The 21,698-nt window shown below is 52.2% G+C and overlaps 3 protein-coding genes across 3 annotated transcripts; 2 read left to right on the top strand and 1 right to left on the bottom strand.

The window, feature by feature from the left end:
- Positions 1 to 1,439: 1,439 nt before the first annotated feature.
- On the top strand, positions 1,440 to 4,530 carry ALTATR162_LOCUS9373 (uncharacterized protein; the record flags this gene model as incomplete). The annotated part of the gene is made up of 6 exons (XM_043317006.1): positions 1,440 to 1,770; positions 1,822 to 2,727; positions 2,775 to 2,927; positions 2,971 to 3,244; positions 3,299 to 3,366; positions 3,416 to 4,530. 6 exons carry the CDS (start codon positions 1,440 to 1,442, stop codon positions 4,528 to 4,530), a joined length of 2,847 nt encoding a protein of 948 aa, XP_043172941.1.
- An 11,616-nt stretch (positions 4,531 to 16,146) lies between these two features.
- On the bottom strand, positions 16,147 to 16,911 carry ALTATR162_LOCUS9372 (uncharacterized protein; the record flags this gene model as incomplete). Its single annotated transcript, XM_043317005.1, has 3 exons — positions 16,147 to 16,498; positions 16,555 to 16,806; positions 16,880 to 16,911. The coding sequence occupies 3 exons, from the start codon at positions 16,909 to 16,911 to the stop codon at positions 16,147 to 16,149; spliced, it is 636 nt and encodes a 211-aa protein (XP_043172940.1).
- A 1,931-nt stretch (positions 16,912 to 18,842) lies between these two features.
- Positions 18,843 to 20,955, top strand: ALTATR162_LOCUS9371 (uncharacterized protein; the record flags this gene model as incomplete). Its single annotated transcript, XM_043317004.1, has 2 exons — positions 18,843 to 19,788; positions 19,841 to 20,955. The coding sequence occupies 2 exons, from the start codon at positions 18,843 to 18,845 to the stop codon at positions 20,953 to 20,955; spliced, it is 2,061 nt and encodes a 686-aa protein (XP_043172939.1).
- Positions 20,956 to 21,698: the final 743 nt, after the last annotated feature.

Raw genomic sequence — 21,698 nt, 5'->3', positions numbered from 1 at the left:
CTTTCCTCTTAGTGAAGCGATTAAACACCTGCTCAAGCCAGCCAAGCCCTGCGTCATCGTTCGACCAGCCAGAAGAAGAAACAGCAGTAAATACTGAGTGTTCCTTTGCTTCCACATCGACCAACCAGCTTAATTGGACGTTCTGGTCTTAGCCGCATATATGAGGCCTGGCGGAAGGACTGTACCATCGGTGCAGATGCAAGAAAGGAGTGTGATCCACTCACGATTGCCATCTTGGAGTGACTGCCGAGTGTGCTTTTGCTTGTACAAGGCCTTGTCGAAGATTCTCTTGGACCTGCCAATCTTCCCGATCGCGAAGCCCTTCTCATCCATATTGCATGTGTGCCGAGTCTCAATGCGATATTGCTTCATCTTCTGGTCCATGAGCCTAAAGTACTGCTCATACTTTCCCCAAGAATCAGCGTTGTGACGCTCCTTATCCATACCAGTTGCCCATTGCGAGGTAAGCCTTTCGGGGTGACGATTGAGGAAGCGCGTAACCCAGGAATCAGAGACCTCTACACCAGCTATCTCCTGCGCGAAATTCTTGATCATTGTTCTTGTAGGTGGCAAGTGACGTACAGTAAGTCCTTCTATGTAAGTAACAAGCTCATCTTCTTGTTGTGGCGTAAGCTTCTGTTGTGCAATTGCCTTGTCTTCACGCGACGCGGTTTCTCCCTCTGCCCGCCGCGTCAGAGTTGATCGCCAAACACCGTGTTTATCCGCCAAATGCTGATCGGGGATCGTTTCGCCAGGATCAGTTACACGTCGCTCTTCAAGGGCTTCTTCTAAAGTCATTGTGGTGTTGAGAAATAGTACTGCAAAGATGGGACGGTTGGGTGGCTCAGATACGCATTACGCGAAAAGTGCACTACGCGCACGGACACGGTAACGCACGGAGAACACCAAAACTATCGGAGCTGGAGTGAGACTGAAGGTATTACAGTCACAAAACACGAGGCACATCGTCTCTATGAGCCTAGAAGCACAGTGTCTAATTGGTAGAACCATTATCTGGATGGGCCGCCAAGCAAATGTAGATAGTGGCTGAAGGGAAACAGCAGGCCTCTGGGGACAGATGGCTCTTGTTTACGGAAGTGAAATGGGGGCGGGGTAGAAATTTCTTCTGCACCGCGTCGGCTGTCTGCCAAGCCTACTAACCGGGCATAGCTGCACAAAAACGTGGCTAAAACTGAGTAGGATCGAAGGAATGAATGAATGAATGAATCTCCGCGAGTGCACGCCTTTGCGGTGGTCATTCAAAGTTGTGTGCGCGAGCGATCGTGATATGCCAGGCACGCGAAGCGCTGAGCTAGTCCTCTCCTGGTGCATGTCATCGCTGCTCTTTTTGCGCCCACGTCTTTGCCGAATCGCCGCCATGCCTCGTGGCACTGCTGGGCTCGCACACGGCCGCAATATCTCAGACAGCCGCACCACCCATGGAGAACCTCGATACTCTCTCGGCGGCCGGTCTGCCCGTGTTCGACCTAAACGCGCAGAGTCTCGACGAGAATGACTGGTCTCAGTGCCCACTGGGACCGCGCGAGTCCTGGCCGTCGTCGCTGACATGTCTCGTCAACTCGTGTGTCTTGCCCATGCCCCACTGCGCCGCCATCTTCTGGGGCAGCGACCTCGCCGTCGTTTACAACCTCGCCTGGGGGCGCGCGCGAAGTAACCTCGACGGGCAGGGCACTTCTGCCAACTACAGCTACTCCGATGAAGCCCTCCGCGCCCTGCGCTCCGTCGTACGCGGCCGCTCGGTCAAGGTAGGTATGCATCGGCTTGCCCCTCCCTGATGTCTCCCGTCCTAACGCCCGCCAGTCGCCCGCCTTTTCCTCAAGGACCTCGATGACCCTGAGTCGCAGATCCTACTTAGCACCCTCGTCGATGACAAAGGCACCCGCCAGGGCGTCCTGGCCCAGATGCTGCAGAACAACTCGGTCGAGAAGTACCTGTCGCTCAAGGGACTTACTAAGCTTGCGCGCGAAAACCCCAGCAGGCAGCTGAAGGACTCCCAATCGCAACAGCAGGGAAAAGGTGACGTGGGACTACAGCCCGATGCACGACAGACCCAGCTATTCGCGAGGTTTGCCGAGCTGCTTCCGAACGGCCTCGCCATTCTCGATGCCAAAGCCGAGGCCATGTTCGTCAACGATGATTTCTTCAAGCTGACGACGAACAAGGGCCAGAACGAATTCCGCGCCTGGCCTGAGAGCATTCATCCGGATGACTATGACAATGTCATGAGTGCCTACCGCAAAGCCTTCTCCTCTCGCGATGAATTAAGGATCGAATTCCGATGTGTCGGTGATAACGCTGCTGGCCACGAAGAATGGCGGTTGTTCCTGCTCAGGCCACTTGGCGAGGAGGCCGAGGCCGGATTCATCAGTGCCATTGTCGACATTACTGAGATTAAGAACGCCCAACTTACGCAAGAACGAGCCGCCACTGAAGCGCGAGAGCGCAAAGATCAGCAGGAGAGGTTCATCGACATGATTTCGCACGAGATTCGCAATCCGCTCAGCGCCGTCCTGCACCTAGCCGAAGAAGTCAAGGAGGTTACCCGTGAGATTGGGAACAGCCACACGGAGCTGCACGACCAGGTCGCAGATATTATGGACGCTGCAGATACAATACTGCTGTGCGTCTCCCATCAGAACAACCTTGTCGACGACATACTATCCTTCTCAAAGCTTGATTCCATGATGCTAACTCTTATCCCGCATGGTGAGTTGCACTGTGCATGCTCGGCATATTCGCTGACCCCGTCATAGAAGTACGGCCGAAATGGGAATTCTCTACGTTCCTCAAGGTGTTTCAATCTGAGTTCAGAGCAAAGAACATCAAGTTTCATTATGCAATGGATGTTTCGTACGACGAACTCGAAGTTGATCACGTTATTGCCGATCTTAATAGGATGAAACAAGGTGATACTTTTCTTTTGGCTTGTGAACTGTGCTAACATGTTAGTTCTGGCTAACTTGATCACAAATGCAATCAAGTTCACATCTCAGAAGCACGGTGAGAGGAAGATTGTTGTCTCCTTAGGTGCCTCTATGGAGCATCCAACCTCGTATCCACCTAACATGATATTCTTTGGTCGGGATGAAGAAGCGTTCCACGTTGACTCGACGATAACCTCTGAGTGGGGTTCTGGGGTCGCTTTTTACCTCTTGATAGCTGTCAAGGACACAGGCATAGGTATAAACGAAGAGGATCAAAAGAAGTTATTCGAGCGATTTCGGTAGGTTTGTTGTTCTCATCAACTTGGTGCGCAAGACTGATCTGTGCTCCTCAGCCAAGCAACACCAAAAACGCAGGAGAGATATGGAGGCTCGGGGTTAGGTCTTTTTATATCCCGCAAACGTAAGTTCTATAGCGTAACTTGTTTTAGCTCAGCTTACCATCTCTCCAGTCTGCCAACTACATGGCGGCGACATTGGTGTAAGCTCCATAGAAGGGGAGGGTTCAACGTTTGGATTCTTCTTCAAAGTTCGGCGTTCAGACGGCCGACCATCATGCCAATCTCGAAGTAATTCTGACCAAAGCGCTCAACCATCCAATCGCGCCCAGACCCCGCGGCCTTCGTATAGTCCTGCGAATCCCAACTTCCTAAACATTAAAGAGGGAAAGAAAGAAACACGGCCTGAAGCTCAGACGCTCACAAGCCATCGGGGGATCGACATCGACAAGGTCGATGACTCTCTCAAGAACCCACCAACGGAGTACAGAGCAGAAGCACATCCAGAATCCTCCGAAGACAACTGGACCGGGGAGACGAAACGGACCGTGAGTCAAGTTCAACGCGAGAGTACATCCACCACCACCGCTATCGAAGACAAGCTGTTCAACCTGGGAGGAAGCGACACGACGAGCCAACAAGATGCAGCGGACACTGTATCATTATCGAACAGCCAGAAGAGCTTCGAAACCAGATGCACCATCCTTCTCGTAGAAGACAACATAATCAACCGGAAAGTCCTTCGTCGCCAACTACAGTCCCGAGGCTTTGAAGTTTTTACCGCAAGCAATGGGCAAGAAGCCGTCGATGCTGTTGCAAAGCGTGGCCAGAACGTACCCGAAGATACTAACGACCGCAATTACTTTGACTGCATTCTCATGGATCAAGAAATGCCCATCAAAGACGGGAACACGGCAACGCAGGAAATTCGAAAGTTGCAAGAGGAGGGCAAGATAGGCTACTCGCGGATTCTGGGCATCAGTGCCAATGTAAGAGAGGCGCAGAGGAAGGGCATGATCGATGCAGGCATGGACGAGGTCATCAGCAAGCCATTCAAAGTGGAAGACTTGGTCAAAAAATTCAGAAACGTCATCCGCGCAGATGTAGACGCCAATGGTAAAGGAAATCAAAGTCCAGAGGACAGCAACGCTACTACGGACAAAGGCGCAAAGCCACACCAAGACGGAACCGTATTCGATGCAAGAAATGACGTCGACTGGAGTGGTGGGCAGCGAGACAAGGATGGGCGTGGAGGCGAGCGACAAAGAGACAGAAGAGAGAGGTGGTAGAAGTGGACTATGGCACGCTTTGAATAAGATTGCATTGCACCGTGTTGTTGGTGTTTTCTCCGTTGGTCTGATCACAATCATCATCAGCCTTAGCCGTTTCATTGTGTACACCGCAACCAATTACACCGTCGACGACGCGTCAGGCAGTTGGTCCAGACTTGCTAACAGTCAATTCAATCAGTCCGAGGCCTTGGGACTGATTGGACTGGGATAGTAGGGCTCTTTAGACTGATTAGACTGATTGCCAAGACTTTTGCGGAGGATCGAGACTGATTGATTAGACTGAAAAGATGAAGCTCTCCAGGCTGATTAGACTGATCAGATTGCGTTAACTGCAGTCAAACTGGTCATATTGCTGCTGTATCTTGGCGATTTCCTCTATTGTAAGGCCTCGTACGAGCCCAAAACTTGGTGATGTTTGCAATTGAATCCCAATCCTTTCCCAGCTCTTCAAGCTTTGCAATGCTGCAAGCAAATCAGGCTTCATCTGAAGCCTCCGCGTGCCTAACAGGTCGCCGCACTCACTGAAAGTTCGCTCACAATCAGTAGCCGCAGCAGGGATTGTTAGCACGTCAATTGCAAACTTTGCGAGCACAGGATACTTGTGTACATGCAACTGCCAATACTGAATTGGATCCACAGCTAGAGGGCCGTCGTCTAGTACTGGCTGCCGTCTCCAGACCTCGTACTCGTCCTCAAGCCTTGCCTCTACCTGTTTCATAGCGAGCTCCATTAAAGACTGCAAGAAGGCTGATCGGGACGCTGATAAACCAACACGTGGCTTCTGTAGCGGAGGCGTTGTAGCTACGCCAGCTGCAACAACAGCGGCGTTTTTGCGATCTTGCCACATTGACAAGAACGCCCGGTGGTTGCTAGTAAGCCAACCAGCGCGGTAATGAGGCCAGACTTGGGAACAATCAAAAGATCGCCGTGTTTGATTCCTATTTAGGGGTATTTTGATCGTAAATGGGTCTGTGACACCCTTGAATAGGAATCAAACACAGCGATTTTTTGATTGTTCCCAAGTCTGAATGAGGCCCATCTCGCGCCTCGTTGTAGCTATCTGGCACCTTCCAAAGCGCCTCGAGGTGATGTTTGTACGAAGGAGCTCGTTTTTAGTGTGTCCCCACCCAAACACCGAGGTGCCGATATCCATCTGTCGCACGGTTGGGTGCGGAGTTGCAAGTACGAGAAATTATGAAGTGTGTATGTGTTGTATTGTTCTAGCATCATAGCTCAGCTTATATGGAGGTCATCGCACAGCGTTATTAGTAATAAGGTTCATGTTCCCGACAGCGCTTGGCCTGCGACAACATGGTTCTAGGATACCCCTGGCTGCGGGATGCGGATCCGCAAATCCACTTCTCTAAAGGGACGTTCCGTTGGTGGCCCGAAGGCGACACAGACCGAATCCATATTACTACCGCCAGCAGTCTGCTACATGACATCGCCAAGGGGGAACGAGCCTACGTGCTACACCCAGGGGTATTGTCATGTTCAACGATCTCAGAACAGCTTAAAACACTACTCCAAGACGTTGAAAAGCAACACGTCACTGAAACCTCGACACTGCAGCCGGGACTAAGCGGCGACGAGATCAGGGACGATGACTGGTACAACCGTCGAGGCATCCTCTGGGTTAAGGCCTGGGCACACAGGACCAAAGCCCACCTCGACAAGTGCATCGCCGACGCACCAGATCTGGCAGGACTTCCTGAGGAAGCCACTCATCGCCTGGTGGCAGCGGTATTCAATGGAGACCCTCAGCGCGCCGCAGTGCCTCCGCACAAGGGCCGCTCTCTCTCCGACGGAGAGGAAGGTCCACCAGGATTCCACCTGGCTGACGATGAACCAGATCTCGAAGAACTGAAGCACGTCCCGAGCAAGCTACACCATCGATGGCTAGCCTTCAGCAAGCGGCAGACGCGCATCATCCGCCCCAACAGCGAGTATGATCTCGCGATAGAAATTGAGGAAGGGAAGAAGATCCCAAACCTCCCAATCTACAACCTCTCAGGCAGGGAGTTGGAGATACTACGGGAATACCTCGCAACGGCGCAGGAGAAGGGATGGATCCGACCTAGCAAGTCGCCAGTGGGAGCACCCATCCTCTTCGTCCCAAAGTCAGACGGCACAATGCGTTTGTGCGTCGACTATCGCGGCCTTAACAAGGTCACGATCAAGGACCGGTACCCCATCCCGCTGGTCAGCGAGATGTTGGACCGGTTATCGAAAGCTGCCATCTACACCAAGCTGGATCTCCGCGACGCCTATCACAGGCTCCGGATCCGGGAAGGGGATGAATGGAAGACAGCTTTCAAAACCCGATATGGCCATTACGAGTACAACGTTATGCCATTTGGACTGGCCAACGCCCCAGCGACGTTCCAGTCCTACGTCCACCGCGCTCTTGGAGGGTTGGTCGACCGCACCTGCGTGGTGTACCTGGATGATATCCTCATCTACTCTGAACATGAGGAAGACCACGACAGGCACGTTGAAGAAGTGCTTGATCGGCTGGTCCAATGGGGATTGTTCTGCAAGGCGAACAAGTGCGCCTTCTCAACTAAGTCAGTGGAGTTCTTGGGCTTCATTGTTACCCCAGGAGGCGTCGTGATGGACCCAGCAAGGGTGCAGACAATACAGGAATGGCCAGAACCCATAGGGTACAAAGACATCCAAGTCTTCCTCGGGTTCTGCAACTTCTACAGACGGTTCATCTATCATTACTCCGCCATTGTCCGCCCGCTGGTGGACCTTATGACACGCGCCCAAGCACCGCCGCCTCCCCAGAGTACTCCCAAAGGGGGGGAAGCCCAGAGGAAAAAGGCGAAAAGTCGCAAAGGGCCCACCAAATGGCACTTGCCTTGGTCGTGGCCGGAGGACGCCCAAGAAGCGTTCACGACACTGCGACAGAAGTTCACGGAGGCACCTGTACTCCAGCACTTCGACCCAACCAAGCCAGTGATGGTGTTGACTGATGCGTCAGACTTCGCCATGGCAGCAATCCTCCTCCAGCCAGCGAACACAGACGTTCCTACGGAGAAGCACTGGAAGCCAGTGGCCTTCTGGAGCAAGAAGTTCACTGGCCCGTCACTGCGGTGGCACACGCATGACAAGGAACTATCAGCGATAGTTGAGTCGTTCAAAACATGGCGACACTACCTCGAGCATGCCCCGTCCACGATCCGGGTACTCTCCGATCACAACAACCTGAGGTACTTCATGACCACGAAGGAACTCTCCCCCAAACAAGCCCGCTGGGCGGAGGAACTGGCCAGATTCGACTTTGAAATCGAATACAAACCGGGGGCTGACAACCCGGCGGACGGCCCATCCAGGAGACCTGACTACGCGCAAGGCCTCCGGGTTGGCGAGCAAAAGCCGCTGCAAGATGCCATGCTGCCAACCCTCCAACAAAAGCTTCGAGTATGGACCATCCGGACGTCCATGGCTTCTAGTACTACTTGGGAAGTACAGGGCAGCGAACTCCCCGATGGAGGACCTGAGAGGTCCCGTCAACCATCCGAAACACTCGCTCCCGAGCAGGAATTCCCTGACTTGATGTCAGAACACGGCGACGAGTCGCCTCCCCTACCTCACACTCCAACCACAGGCGAAGATTGCCAATGTGAGGAAGGTACATACGAAGCTAGGCCAGAGGGATTTGACATCGCTAAAGGCCTCCTCCAGAGCCTTGACAGCAAATACCTCTCGCCCAACAGTCTGGCGCATGAAGCCGCGCAGGGCGAAGACGCCTTCGCACTGGAACCCCCAGACCTCCTACTCAAACACATCAGGCTGGTTCAGGAACGTGATCGGGCCTATCACGGGAATGAAGCGCTGACGCGACGAGCGGAGGGCGAGGCGAATAAGACAGCCAATATATGGGAAGTTGACCCCACTGGCATCTTGCGCAGGAACGGGAAAGTGTGGATACCCGAAGACGCAGCACTCCGCGCGAACCTACTTATAAGGAATCACGATGATCCCATGGGCGGACATTACGGCGTCGACAAGACTGTCGCCGTCCTCAAAATGAAATACTGGTGGCCACACGCTAAGCGTGATGTCAGCGAATACATCCGGCGATGCGCCGCATGTCAACTGAACAAGATCCGCAGGCACAAGCCATGGGGACAACTAGTTCCCTTACCAGTGCCAGACACCGCCTGGCGCCACTACTCCTTGGACTTTGTCACCGACCTGCCAAAGTCCCAAGATGAACAAGGAAACACCTTCGATGCAATCCTCGTCCTGGTGGACAGGTTCTCGAAGTACGTCCGCTACCTCCCCGTAGCAAAGACGATAACTGCCCAAGGGGTTGCCGACATCCTGCTGCGGCAATGCTTCCTAAAAATGGGCCCACCCGACACCTTGGTGTCGGATCGAGGCTCAGTCTTCACCAGCCAGTTCTGGTCAGACATATGCTTCCACATGAAGATAGACCACCGCCTGAGTACTGCGTTCCACCCCCAGACAGACGGGCAGACGGAGCGACAGAACCAGGAACTGGAAACGTACCTCCGCATCTACATGGGGTACAGGCAAGACGACTGGGCCGGCCTGTTGCCCTACGCGGAATACGCCTACAACTCCAAAGAGCACTCAGCACATGGGCAGTCGCCCATAAGAGTCGCCTTCGGAACAAACCCCAAGGGTTTCGATGGCGTGCCTGACGAGCATTGGTTACGGAGACCACCCACCTCATGGTCAGAGGGCGGGCCAACACCGGAACTGCGACGGCAGGTCAGCCACAGACTCACTGAGTGGGCGGACATGAGCAGCGCCGCCAAATCCAGTTTGGAAAAAGCCCAGCGGACTAATGCAAAATGGTACAACCCTTCCAGACTACCGCTCCACTTCGCGGAAGGTGACTTGGTTCTGCTCCGGGCAAAGAACATTACCACAAGCCGACCTTCCAAGAAACTGGACGCAAGGTATCTGGGTCCATTCATAGTGACCAAAAAGATCGGCAAGCTGGCTTACAGGCTCGACCTTCCCCCGTCGATGGCCCGTATCCACCCCGTCTTCAACATCGCACTGCTCGAACCCTGGAATGAACCCTTCAAGTTCGCAGGCTTCAAGCCAGGACCTACCCAGATACCCGAGGACGTCTCTGCAGGAGACCGGTATGAGGTAGAAGGCATCCTGGAACACAGGGACACAGCGGCCAGAGGCCGCGAATACATGGTCAAATGGTTGGGATGGCCAACCCAGGATTGCACCTGGGAGCCGGAAGATCACTTGGACAACTGCGAGCAGATCCTCGCGGAATACATGGCAAACCCAAAGGACGTATCACGGGCGCGCGGCGGAAGCCGTACGGCCCAAGGACGGCCCATGGCTACGCCTACAACCCGAAGACAGACCCGAGGGTCTGAAAGAGGGAGGGGACGCAAGGGAAAGCTGTGAGCAGCTCCCATATCATGCACGTATTAGAAACCATCACCAATTCAATGAAATTAAGTTCTTGAGAGGAGATGTTATTCTACAAATACACTATGAAGCCCCAAAACTACTAGAGAACTCACCCACTAAGCTGGAGGATCCTGGCGAGGGCTGGGGCGGAAGGAGAAGCTCTCATCCTCATCATCCGCCTGAGCGGAAGGACGACGGCGCTTAGTAGGGGAACCACCAGGCTCGCTCAGGTAGGGTGCCGCAACCTCATGAGCCCCAGGAACCTCAGCACCATAGTAGTAGTAGCGCCGCTCCCGACCCGAGGCGTTGCCGGACTTGTGGAAGGAAGCAGCCTCAAGGGCAGCATCAACAACAACGTTGGCAGGCGCGTTCAAGCCCTGGGAACCTACGCCAGCAGTATAGCGCTCAAGATTGAAGGTGCGGGAGACTTGACGGGCCTTGTACCAATCAGTCTCACTCATCTTAGACTCAGTGATCTCGCGCTTGAGCTGGGCAGCATGCTCAGTAAAGCCGGCGCGGAGATCTTTCGCGTAGTCGAAGGCGCGCTGCCAGTGTGCCGCAATGCGCTGATCACCATCAAGCTTGGCCATCTCGTCCGCCCAACCTCCTGTTGTCATGACCTGGATGCTCTTGCGGGTGGCGTAGTCGACGAGGTACATGAGGATGTTAACGGCGCGGCGAAAGTGAGGAGCAACCTGAGAAACATTAGCAGGAGTCATCATACTAGCAGCCACAACACTCACTGGAACACAACCAGCCTTCTTGGCAGTACGGCAACCGTTGCAGACACCGTAGGTGGAGTTGCGGACGCAGAACTGACCCTCCATAAAGACCCGGGCGAGTCCCTTTATAGTCCCGTCGCTGAGCCCGGCCTTGCTCGGAGTCGACAGCGACGCCACGCAAGATTGGCAGGCAGACCTCACCAGCTGGGGTTGAGCTTGCAGATGCTGAGGCAGGACGAGGACATGAGGAGGCAGGGGAGTGTTGGAGATGGAGCCTGGAATGGGAATGGAGTGGATAGCCATGATGGTGTTGTTGCGATGGACTGTTGTTGTTGTGATGATGAAGGTTAGATGCAGAAAAGACTCCAAAAGGCTGCAACTTATACCCTCTCACCCAGCACCGCAGCTCGCCCTCTTACATGGCCGAAGGGTCTCCGCAGTCGCTGCGTAGACTCACCGCTCGCCCAACAAAAGTGTTGCGAACACAGAAAATGTGCTCAACACGAGCGACAACACCGCGCAAACACTGAGCCACGAGTTGAGCAGTCACAGTGCAAACGGGCCAAACGCCCTATCATTCACTGCGGTGGATCGGGGAGATGGCTAGGTAGTATGGCTGCGGCCATGGCGACCTAAAGTGCGCGGAGCATAACAAGATTTTTTTCCTCACAGAGGTTTTTCACATGCCCCCCAGCGTTTAGGTTACGGGATGACTACGGGATGTGATCGGGCTAGCAACGCGAACGAAGTAACATGTGAAGCGCAGCTCGAACACTAAGCGCGCAGCGATTGTATTGGCATCATAAACCCGCTGCGAGAGTCGGGACGACTCTCAAGAAAGGGAGGGGCTATTGTCACGATGTTCCAATACCACAGGTTCCAGCTACAGGCAGGCAAGCCACCGGGGACCCTTCGGGCCACCGTCGGCCCTCACCAGCCACGATCACGTGACGTAGGTATATATCATCCCTCTAGGAGTCTTGATAGCTCCTCAAGGATTCGTCTCAATACAAGCCTATACCAATATCTCAGTGCCTGCCCAAATACTCCTCACAGTTCTACTACCGAAACGGAAAAATCCGGGGCACGAATCATCGAACCCGAATCTCAGGTGTTCCGATTTCTTTTCTATTACACTTTGCATAAAGTCCCTACTTCGATTTATCTTTCTAAAATTTACCCAGCGTTGCAGCATACTGTGACGCTGTTGTGGATGCCAAACAGGTACCGTGTCCGTGCACCAAATGCGCGCCATCACCAAATGCGCGGAAACCTGATATGCGCCACTTTTTCTCAACACCACAACACAACGACAATGACAGGTGTCGAAGAAGCGCTTGCAGAGTGTGATTCTATACCCTCTGGCGACAAGATCCCGTGGCAGAGAATAGCTGATAAACATGGTATTGTTCGCTCAACGTTGACGCGCAGGCACCGCTGTGAACAGGGCTCGCAACGGATCAAAATCAAATCAAAGCTTGATTGATTTGATTTGAATAGCTTGATTTGTTTTTGATTTGAGATAAATTTGAATAACTTGCTTTGAATTGAATAACTTGATTTGATTTGAAAATTTCATGGTATAACCTTGTCAGCCACTAAACGTGAAACCTAAAGTGCGGCGGACAGATAACCGGGCAACTCTATTGGCCAAACTAATGATCTGACTTCCATCACTCCTGCTTCATGTCTTATGCCTCATGCCTCACTCATGATACCTCTAGAAATATACTCAATCTACCTCTACTGCACACTGCAGTGGTGCGCACGATCTTCTTTTAAAATATGTTCTAACGTGAGCCACAAGCGAGCTGATCACACAAGCGAGCTGATCACTAAATGCGGCACCCTACGTTCACACGCGAACAACTTAACACCACGATAAGCTGTTACAACGTACAGTAGCTTGAATTAATCGTCTACTTCTACTGTATCTTTTTGGCATGTGCGCTTGTTATGCCCAGTTTCACCGCATGTCTTACAGCGTCGGATACCACCTCTACTACCACCTGCGCGCAGCCTCCCATCACGCGCCTCCTTCTCGAATTGACCATCAACGTCCCTTTGCTCAACCATTGCCTCAGCCTCTACCTGCGATAGGGTCCCTCCTTTCTGAATTCGCTTCTTTTTACGCTTCCTACGCTCAGAAGCAGCTCTATTTGCTGCCTCAAGGTCAGCTACCCTAGCTGCTAAAAGCACCTGAGAGTGTACCATAATATCCGCCCCTTTTTTAAACTGCCTCATCATCTCGATAATTGATGCTGGTGATGAGCTATGGTGCCTCTGAATCCGGTCAAATATAAGCGCTGATTGAGCCTCTATTTCAATGGCGTTGCTTGGTGTTTTAGGCTGCCAGGTGGTAAGCCCTGGTAGCGGTGGTGATGGCGTACGAGGCTTGACTTCAAGCTTTGATAACACCGCCCCTAGGTTATATAGTACTAAGCTAGTTGCTTAAAAGCTAGATATAATATTCTCCTTTGAGAACGCGCTACCAAATACCTGAGTAAAGGTGGTTAAGAAGGCTTTCTTATCGATGTGGTTGATGTGGTTATTTGCCAAGACATTGATCTCCTTCTTGTACGCCCGCTTCAAGGGAACAAAACACCCCACATCAAGGGGCTGTAGGATATGGGAAGCGTGCGGAGGCATACAGAGGGTAATAATCTTGTTCTCCTCGCATAGATCTTGGAAGGTAAGTGACTTATGGCTCTCATGGCCATCAAGAATAAGCAGCCGGTGACTACCCACTGTTCGAGCCTCTGTATGCCGGATGAAGTGCTGTAGCCAGGCGATACCAAGCTCATTTGTCGTCCAACCGTTATTACTAACACCTATTCTCCAATCCTTAGGGTTATGGTACCAGGCTTGGTCGTGGTGCTTTGCTTTGAAGATCAGAAAGGGTGGAGCAACCCAGCCTCCAGCGCTGATCGCGGCAATCAACGTTACCCACTTACGATCGCCAGGCTGAACTCCCAATGGCTTGAGGCGCCTTTCAGACGCTGTGACCACCTTTACTGATCCTCCAACACCCATCTGGAAGCCAGTCTCGTCAAAGTTATAGGTATCTTCGTCCAAGATACCGTACGTAGCTTTGACGCTACGTACAAGATCAAACCAGGGGCTGATAATAGCTGGATCGCTGCATAGAACTCTCTGGAGATCACGCTGCCTAGTTACTTAAGATTTGATACCAGGCTTGCGGCGTATGAAGTTGGTAGCCCAGTTCTGGCCAACCTGGGTACCACCACGTGCAGCAAGTAGCTGATCAGCCATTTCTCGTACGTAGCTAAGCGTGGGAGCAAAACCTCGCGCGTCAAGCTTCCTTATATACTGGACTATCGTCTCTTCCTCGTGCTTTACTAGCTTTGATGAATTGGGATGGATATCGCGTCGGGCAGGTGTTTTGGCACGTCGGGTACTGAGCGTGCTTTGAGGAACGTTGTAGATAGCAGCAGTGCGTCGCTGGCTTAGCGATGTATCAGATTTCATAGCTTGGATGGCAAGGATTAGCCTATCTGCGCGGGAAAGTGATTCAAGATCAGGTAGTTGTGGCATTGTGATGGATAGCAGGAGGTGGTGTTGTCTTGGCAAAGTGATCAGCTCGCTTGTGGCTCACGTTAGGTATATTTTGTTAGGGTGAAGTAATTGTTACCAAAATTTAACGTTGCACATTGCAAAAGAAGGGATGAGGTGCGATCGTTGATATTGCTAGCGTCCTGTTTCACGTTTGTCTCAAGTTTGGCTCACAAAACATTACCACCTAACGCTAATAAGTCTAGATACTACCTATATAGGACTAATGTATCCTCCTCCTTCAACTCCTGGAGCGCCGGGGAGTTCATGGATCTTGGCGGAGTGGAGCTCTCTCCCTCCATGGCGCACACTGGTCGGAACAACAACGAGGAGGCAGATGAGGACGAGTACGAGCGCTGGAAGGCTCAAGAACCTGAGTGGAGTAGGGAGCAGTACCTAGGCGATGGCCACCCAGTAGTGTATTGGATACAAATGCGCTCAAAATACCCATATTTGAGCCAGTTTGCAATTGCTATACTAACTATTCCAGCATCGAGTTGCGATTGTGAGCGGCTCTTCAGTGAGCTCGGTGACCTACTTGAGCCCAAACGACGCGCTATTGGTAGTGAGCTACTTGCTGCTCTTCAGTTAGTGAGAGCGTGGGACGATCTATCAGATAAGGACCTTGTTTGCGACTACAATATACAAGAGTGGATCACCTAGCTGCTGTAATTGTATACAACTTCGATCTCTTAGCGTCCAATCCGATCAATCTACCAATCAATTTGCAATCAATCTGCCCGAAAACACCAACAATCAATCCACAATCAATCATCGGCGACGCCGCTAACAACCAAGTCAATCAACGACTCCAAGATTGATTAGATTGATTGTTGCGGAGTCTACTGGTGAGTGGGGTTACAGCCGGAGCCATACGCTCAGAACGAGCCGGCGATTGGACTAGGTTTCGATGTGAACGTCAAAGAGTAATCATCTCGTTGATGAACCATGATCAATAGACTTGGGTCGAAGATTTGAGCTGGTCGTAGCTTGTTTGCCACCCATTTTGCGAGCCAACTTGGCATGGTCTAAACGCGGTATTAGTCGACTGGGTAAAGCTATATCATCTTTGCGTACTTACGCAAACCACAAGCATTGCACAAGGTTCTGGGGCCATCTGGCCCTCTCCGCCACTCCGGGGTCTCGGCTCTGTTGCAACTATGACAACGTCCTGGCGGTGCAGCTCGCTGTGTTTGAAGTCAGTGTCGATACGCGATCAATAGGATGAGAAACACCTACGCCTCGCTTCTTAGTCTTGTTGTCGCCACCAGCGAAGCCGCCCATTCGTTTGGTGTTGTCACCATAATTGTTTCTACTGTCATCGTAACCGTTTCTCGGTCGATAACGCGGATCTTGTGGGGGTTCCATGATGCTCACTTGATGATGGTTGAAGACGACATCTCGCATATGCTGAAGCGACATCAAGATCCTCCCACTTTGCTTTAGCATATCAACGATCTCCTCTAACCTTAGTATATCCCCACAGTCCATGCCCATGTGTTGATTCTCACGCGCCTGTTGTCGACATGTCTTTGAAAACTCAGCAATCCGTCCAGATCCGTCAGCCATCTCGTTAAGTGAAGCCTCCAGATCAAAGCTTTCCAGATGTCGCTTGACCGACTCGCCATAGGGTAATAGGCTCGAGCGACCAATCTTCTTCTCTTCCAAACGAGCCATCTCCGAGTTATCCTGCCATGATTGCGGAGGATACCAAGGCGGGGCAGCGCAAGTCGAGGTTATTGGAGGATATGCCAAGCTGGAAACACTCGCCGAAGGGGCTAACAAAGCACAGCTGGGAGGATACTGCGAATAAGGATAACGCTGGTTCATGGGTCCCGCTGACTGAGCAGCAGAGCTCTCGTACGTGGTTGATGGTGGCGGATATGAAGGGTAGGGGATATTAGTGCGAGCGGCGCTCATTGACGGGGATCGCGTAGTCTTGAGTGGATGAAGGGCTGGTAGCTTCGGGCTGTGTTGAGGGGTCGAATACGGCGGCTGTGGTTCCGAGAAGGGTGGATGAGGCAAAGAATCCGCTTGGGTCGGAGGATGTGGTGACGGTGGGCTTGCTTTCGATGCTGGCGCGCTGAGGATTGAACTTTGTGGGTGTAATAAAGGATTGGAAGATCCTTGACTGGTATGTTGAAGATCGGATGGATAGTACCGTGCCCGTTGTTCGGTCAGTAAAGTAGCAGCGGATGAAGAGAGATAATGCTGAGGAGCTGACCATATAGATGAGGGCGGAGGCACCGTAGCTGGGAATGTCAGCGGCTGCTCCGAGCCTAGCGCATCATGTATTGACGGCAGCGACTGCCGGGCCGTTGGTCGCTGCGATTTCTTCTCATCGCTAGATGTCCTACGTGATTCGGGAGGAGACAGCAAGCCTCCAAGCGAGCCGGGTACTGCGCTGGCGACTGAAAATTGGCGATTGCTGTGCAGATGCGGCGGGCTCGCGTAAAGGTGCAACGGGTTGGGCATGGCAGCGGAGTGTTTTCTCTGATACTCCACCTCTTTGCGCTTGACTCTGCCGGCATCCATGTGGTTGATCGAGGGTAAATCGATGCTATGGCGAACAATTAGCACGAACAGATTGGTATGGAAGTGACAACGGGTCGCCAATGAATCAAACAACATACCTTTCCCTACTATCAGCATCCAGAGTTTCCATGGTGGGTCGTCTACGGGGCAGGTGTTGATGCTACGCTCTGAGATGCGATAGCGAACTGCTGCAGCAACACGAAGGCGGGGAATCGTGGGTCCCGCGACGTTTATGTGCCTTCCCGCACAACGTCAACCAGCGCGAGAGTCTGGAGCTGTTCCTTCCTCCACAAGCGTAGCCAAGCAATTCGATGAGAACCTCTTAACTACCCACAATAATGTCGCAATTGCCACATTCCTATTGACCACCCACTTCATTCAAAATAATCGCTGCGTCCAGGTCCTCCGGGAATCTCTTCGGACGAGGGTACGGGTGAGTATTTACGCAGGCCGCGGTGGCTCCTTAGTTGCGTTGTCGTTATTGCTGTTGCTGCTGCTCTTTCCGTTCTCGATGTTATGGCTGACGTAGTGGCGCAGGCACGACGGCCGTGGAGGGATCGCTTGAGTTGAAGCACACTCTGTGACTACACTATGCGTCCTTCTTTTGCTATGTGTCGCTCTTGGTACGCGAAGGCGGCGCTGGTATTAGATGATGTGTGAAAGAGCTCGGCATGTGTGAAATGGGCGGAAGAGCGGCGAACAAGCCAAACCCGTGATCTTACTGCGAGTTACGTGGAATTCAGCGCCTCCTCTATGCTTGCAGGCATGGTGTGAGGACAGGAGTGCCAAGATAACCGCAGCGGGTTAAAGCAGACGCGATCGGAGATGAACCGCCCTGGCAGTGAGGAGTCGCTCAAGGTGACGAAAATCCGCAGTGAGCAAACAAGGATAAACTAGATACGGCACGCCTGTTTGCCCCAGCAAGGATGTGCGTGACGAGGGCTCTAGCGGACTTCTAAAGCGTGAACTCAAAAGGCAAGCAAGGATTTGCTACCACGATGGCAGCTCTTGCAACGCTTGCCTGATCAAACCGCGCGGTCCTCAAAAGCAGCCAAGACTGAATCCTCGAGGCGCAAAGATCAGCGCTATCGAGCCTTCGTTTGTGCTCCGCATAGTCGACACTGGACAACGAATCAAACTTGGGACAAAGGCAGAAAATGCAATATCATCTTGGACTGAGTCGAGATCTTCAGTTACATACCCTCGCCTAGAGCGATCGCGATCTCGTTTCGAGTACACCCTTTTCGTCTTGTGCGTGCATCTGGTACTCACTAAAGTTTAGCGGATATTGGCCCAAACGGGTCTAATACACCATCGCCGATTTGGTGTCCTGCCCAAGCGACATGGTACGAGCTTGACGGCGGAATGAGCCACCCCAACACCAAAACAGCCCCACAACTCGAGGCTGTAGAGCCTCACGCAATAGTTATTGTCGCATTGTTTTCTATTAGAGAGATATATGAAACTTAAATAATATATTGTGCTATAGATATCGCTTTGGAATGTTGATTGCTCGGCCGCGTCGTGACTGAATAGCTGGTGCGCCTGCAACAGCACCTTGAGGATAAGACCATCGACTACTATGTGTCTTCTCGGCGATGCAACCGGCTGCCGTAGGTGACCGCGCTCTATGGTGCGCTGCATCCTCTGATACCCTGTATCCCCTGGTACCCTATGCGTGTTCGCTGTGGCGTGTCGAAAATGTCGAACAGTGGAGATGAGAGTAGAAAGCGTGAATCTTCAGGACTTGAGTTGGCGACAGGGGAGGAGGCAATCGCCGATTTCGATGGTTACGCCCTTCGTACCCGGCTATTCTTGCCATCTGGTTCGGCGAGTAGTTTTCGTTGTGCTTCTGGTTCCTAGCTCCGCGGCAGTGACACACGAGTGCCAGCCGTCATGGGATCGCAGATGGCCCTATTAGGCTTCAGGCCACATAGATGTTAGCGTTGCTCACTGCCGCTACAACAGTCGTACCATATTTCCTTCATCCCGTCCAGGTCCTTCTTCCTACTGTATACGAAAATAAGCTTGATCCGCGAAACACGGTACTGTTTCAGCGCGATGATCGTTCCTCCGGGCATCCACCCTCTGCCCACGCCTCCGGCCTTTCCTAATCCTCCAGCGTCCTATGTGGGCCACGACCGGTCGTGGGCACGATCGAGCGACGATGGACTTGCCCTTCACTTCTTCCGTTGTACTCCCATTCCAACGATCCTGTTGGACTCCTCGCTTGTTATACATCAGGTGTCAGACAGCTATCTCGAGGTTTCAGGCGGTTGTAGAGCAGACCAGGTGCTCGGATTACGCCCTGATGAATGCTTTGGTCAAATCGTGACTATTCCCTCCTGCGATTTGGCCGATAAAGCCATTCGGGCTGCGAAGGAAAGCAGACTGCCATATCAGTTAGACGATGTGCAGCCTGATGGGACCATTTGGAACATTCGAACCATCCCCGTCTACGACGATGGTAACCTGCTGTACGTTCAAATGGAACTCCAAGATGCGACTAAGGAGCGTCGAAAGCAACTAGAGCTCGAGGAACGACTATACACGAACGAAACCTTCCGCATCTTGGTCGAAACGGTGAAGGACTATGCCATCTTTATGCTGGATCCTCAAGGCAATGTGGCGACCTGGAATGCTGGTGCCCAATCCTTCAAGGGATACACAAGAGAAGAAATCGCCGGAAAGCACTTTTCGAACTTCTACAGCCAGGAAGATCGCGACGATGGCAAGCCAGATCGAATGCTTGTCGAGGCTCTGCGAGACGGTCGATGCGAAGACGAGGGGTGGCGCTATCGCAAAGACGGCACACGATTCTGGGCCAACGTTGTCATTACTCCGATTTATCGGGGTGATAACCTCATAGGATTTGCGAAAGTCACTCGAGATCTGAGCGAGAGACGTGAGGCTGAGGAAAAGTTGATTGCTGCCTACGACGAGTCCTCCAAACTAAAATCCGAGTTCCTCGCCAACATGAGTCATGAGATTCGAACACCGATGCATGGTAGGTTAGGGAATTCCCACACAGAGAAGAAGAACCACTGATACCTCCTCAGGTATGCTATCGGCCTTGACTTTGCTCTTGGACACGCGCCTGGATTCTGAGCAGCTTGAACTAGTACAGATAGCCGAGGAATCCGGCAAGGTCTTGCTTCAAGTTATCAATGACATCTTAGACTACTCTAAGCTTGAATCTGGGTGCTTCTCTGTTAGCCACGATATCATCAACGTTACGGATCTCGTCCAATCTGTGTTAAGAGCATACCAAAAAGGCTGTAAGCCGGGGGTAACCATGGAAAACTATCTTGATCCCAGGCTTCCCAAAGCCGCCGAGGGTGACAGTTTCCGGTACCGTCAAGTCGTGCAGAACCTAATGTCAAACGCGATAAAATTCACCGAACAGGGATACGTACGTGTTAATGCAACTCTCCAGAAGGAGGACGACAAATCATACATCATATTGACTGAGGTTTTCGACACGGGCGTCGGAGTCCCCTCTGCCAATTCCAGCGCCCTCTTCACTCCGTTCACACAGCTTGACAACTACACTACCAAGCGATATAAAGGCACCGGCTTAGGCTTATCCATCTGTAAGAGCTTGGCAGAGCTAATGGGTAGGAGTATTGGCTTCCAACCCAATCCAGAGGGCCGCGGAAGTATTTTTAGGTTTACCGCTAAGCTGAAGAAGGTGAAGCAATTGGATCGCATCCATGCTTTCCAGGAGACGATGAAAGCAGTAGCCGCCCCAACACCGGTCTTGCCATTAGAGGACATCAAATTAGCAGCCGCCAATAAGAGGGTCTTGTTGACAGAGGACAACCCCATCAATCAAAGAGTTATGGTGAAGATGCTCAAGGGACTTGGTTTTGAGAACGTGGATCTAGCAGCTAACGGAAGGAAAGCCGTCACGATGTTGACCAAGGATCCGTTCGCATACCATGTAATCCTCATGGATATCAACATGCCCACACTCGATGGCATTGGAGCCACCCAGGAAATCCGCGATGCTGGTATCTCTACTCCAATTGTTGCGATGACGGCGAATGCACTGAAGGGCCAGGTTGAGACGTATATCGCAAAAGGGGTGTCTGCTTACGTCTCGAAACCAGTGGACCGGAATCTTTTAGTCGAGGTGTTATTGAGTTGTCTTCGACTGGGCACTCCTATCTGAAGCTATTGGGCATCTTCTATCATGCTTTACTGCAAGGACTGCTTGCCGGGGCGCTCTCTTCACTTTATCCTCGTGGTCTGCATTCGAGCGATTCATTATCCACATCGAAGGGCGTTTCACAGGCCTATGTTCAGTGGTGTCCCGGGATCTTTCGCTCGTAAGGGATGTTAGGGATAATACCTAGGTACGCATGCACGTAGCGGGATCCTGGCAGCATCGACGCATACCTGTTTGATATGGGCATTGCCTTGCCGTATCACAAGGCTTGTCTGTGGGATATGAGGCGACTGAATTTCATCTACGCGTCATACACAACACGCTGTCAAGCCTAGTCGGCGATCCAGGAACAGTGTTGTCTTCAGAGAGAGAGCGGAATCGCGACGGCGAAGTCACCCAGGCTTTTTCAACATTTCACTTACAACTATCATTTCCTCCAAGGCCATCTCTGGACCCCGTAAATCAACATTAGCTTGATCTCAGGCCTGGATATTATCTGAAAGGATTCTCCATCCACCGCCAAACATCCTATGCGAACGGATCTTGAGCCGACAAAGCTGAAATAGAGTTGTTCTTGTTCACAACTTCGGCGTAGTGAATCAAGCCTATTCACTGGCTCTTACTAGTGCTTCGAATGAGGAGAAGTCAGGGGTTTTTGAGCCGGATGTCTTGGGGAGAAGCCTGGAAGGTCGATCGAGCGGGGACGAGTTGGCTCGAGGCTTTGCACTAGTTGCAGTGAAGCCTGG

The sequence above is a fragment of the Alternaria atra genome, assembly GCF_907166805.1.
Source record: "Alternaria atra isolate CS162 genome assembly, contig: 29, whole genome shotgun sequence".
Lineage (NCBI taxonomy): Eukaryota > Fungi > Ascomycota > Dothideomycetes > Pleosporales > Pleosporaceae > Alternaria > Alternaria atra.
Note: the sequence above shows the minus strand (reverse complement) of the source record. Positions and strands in the feature narration are given on the sequence as shown.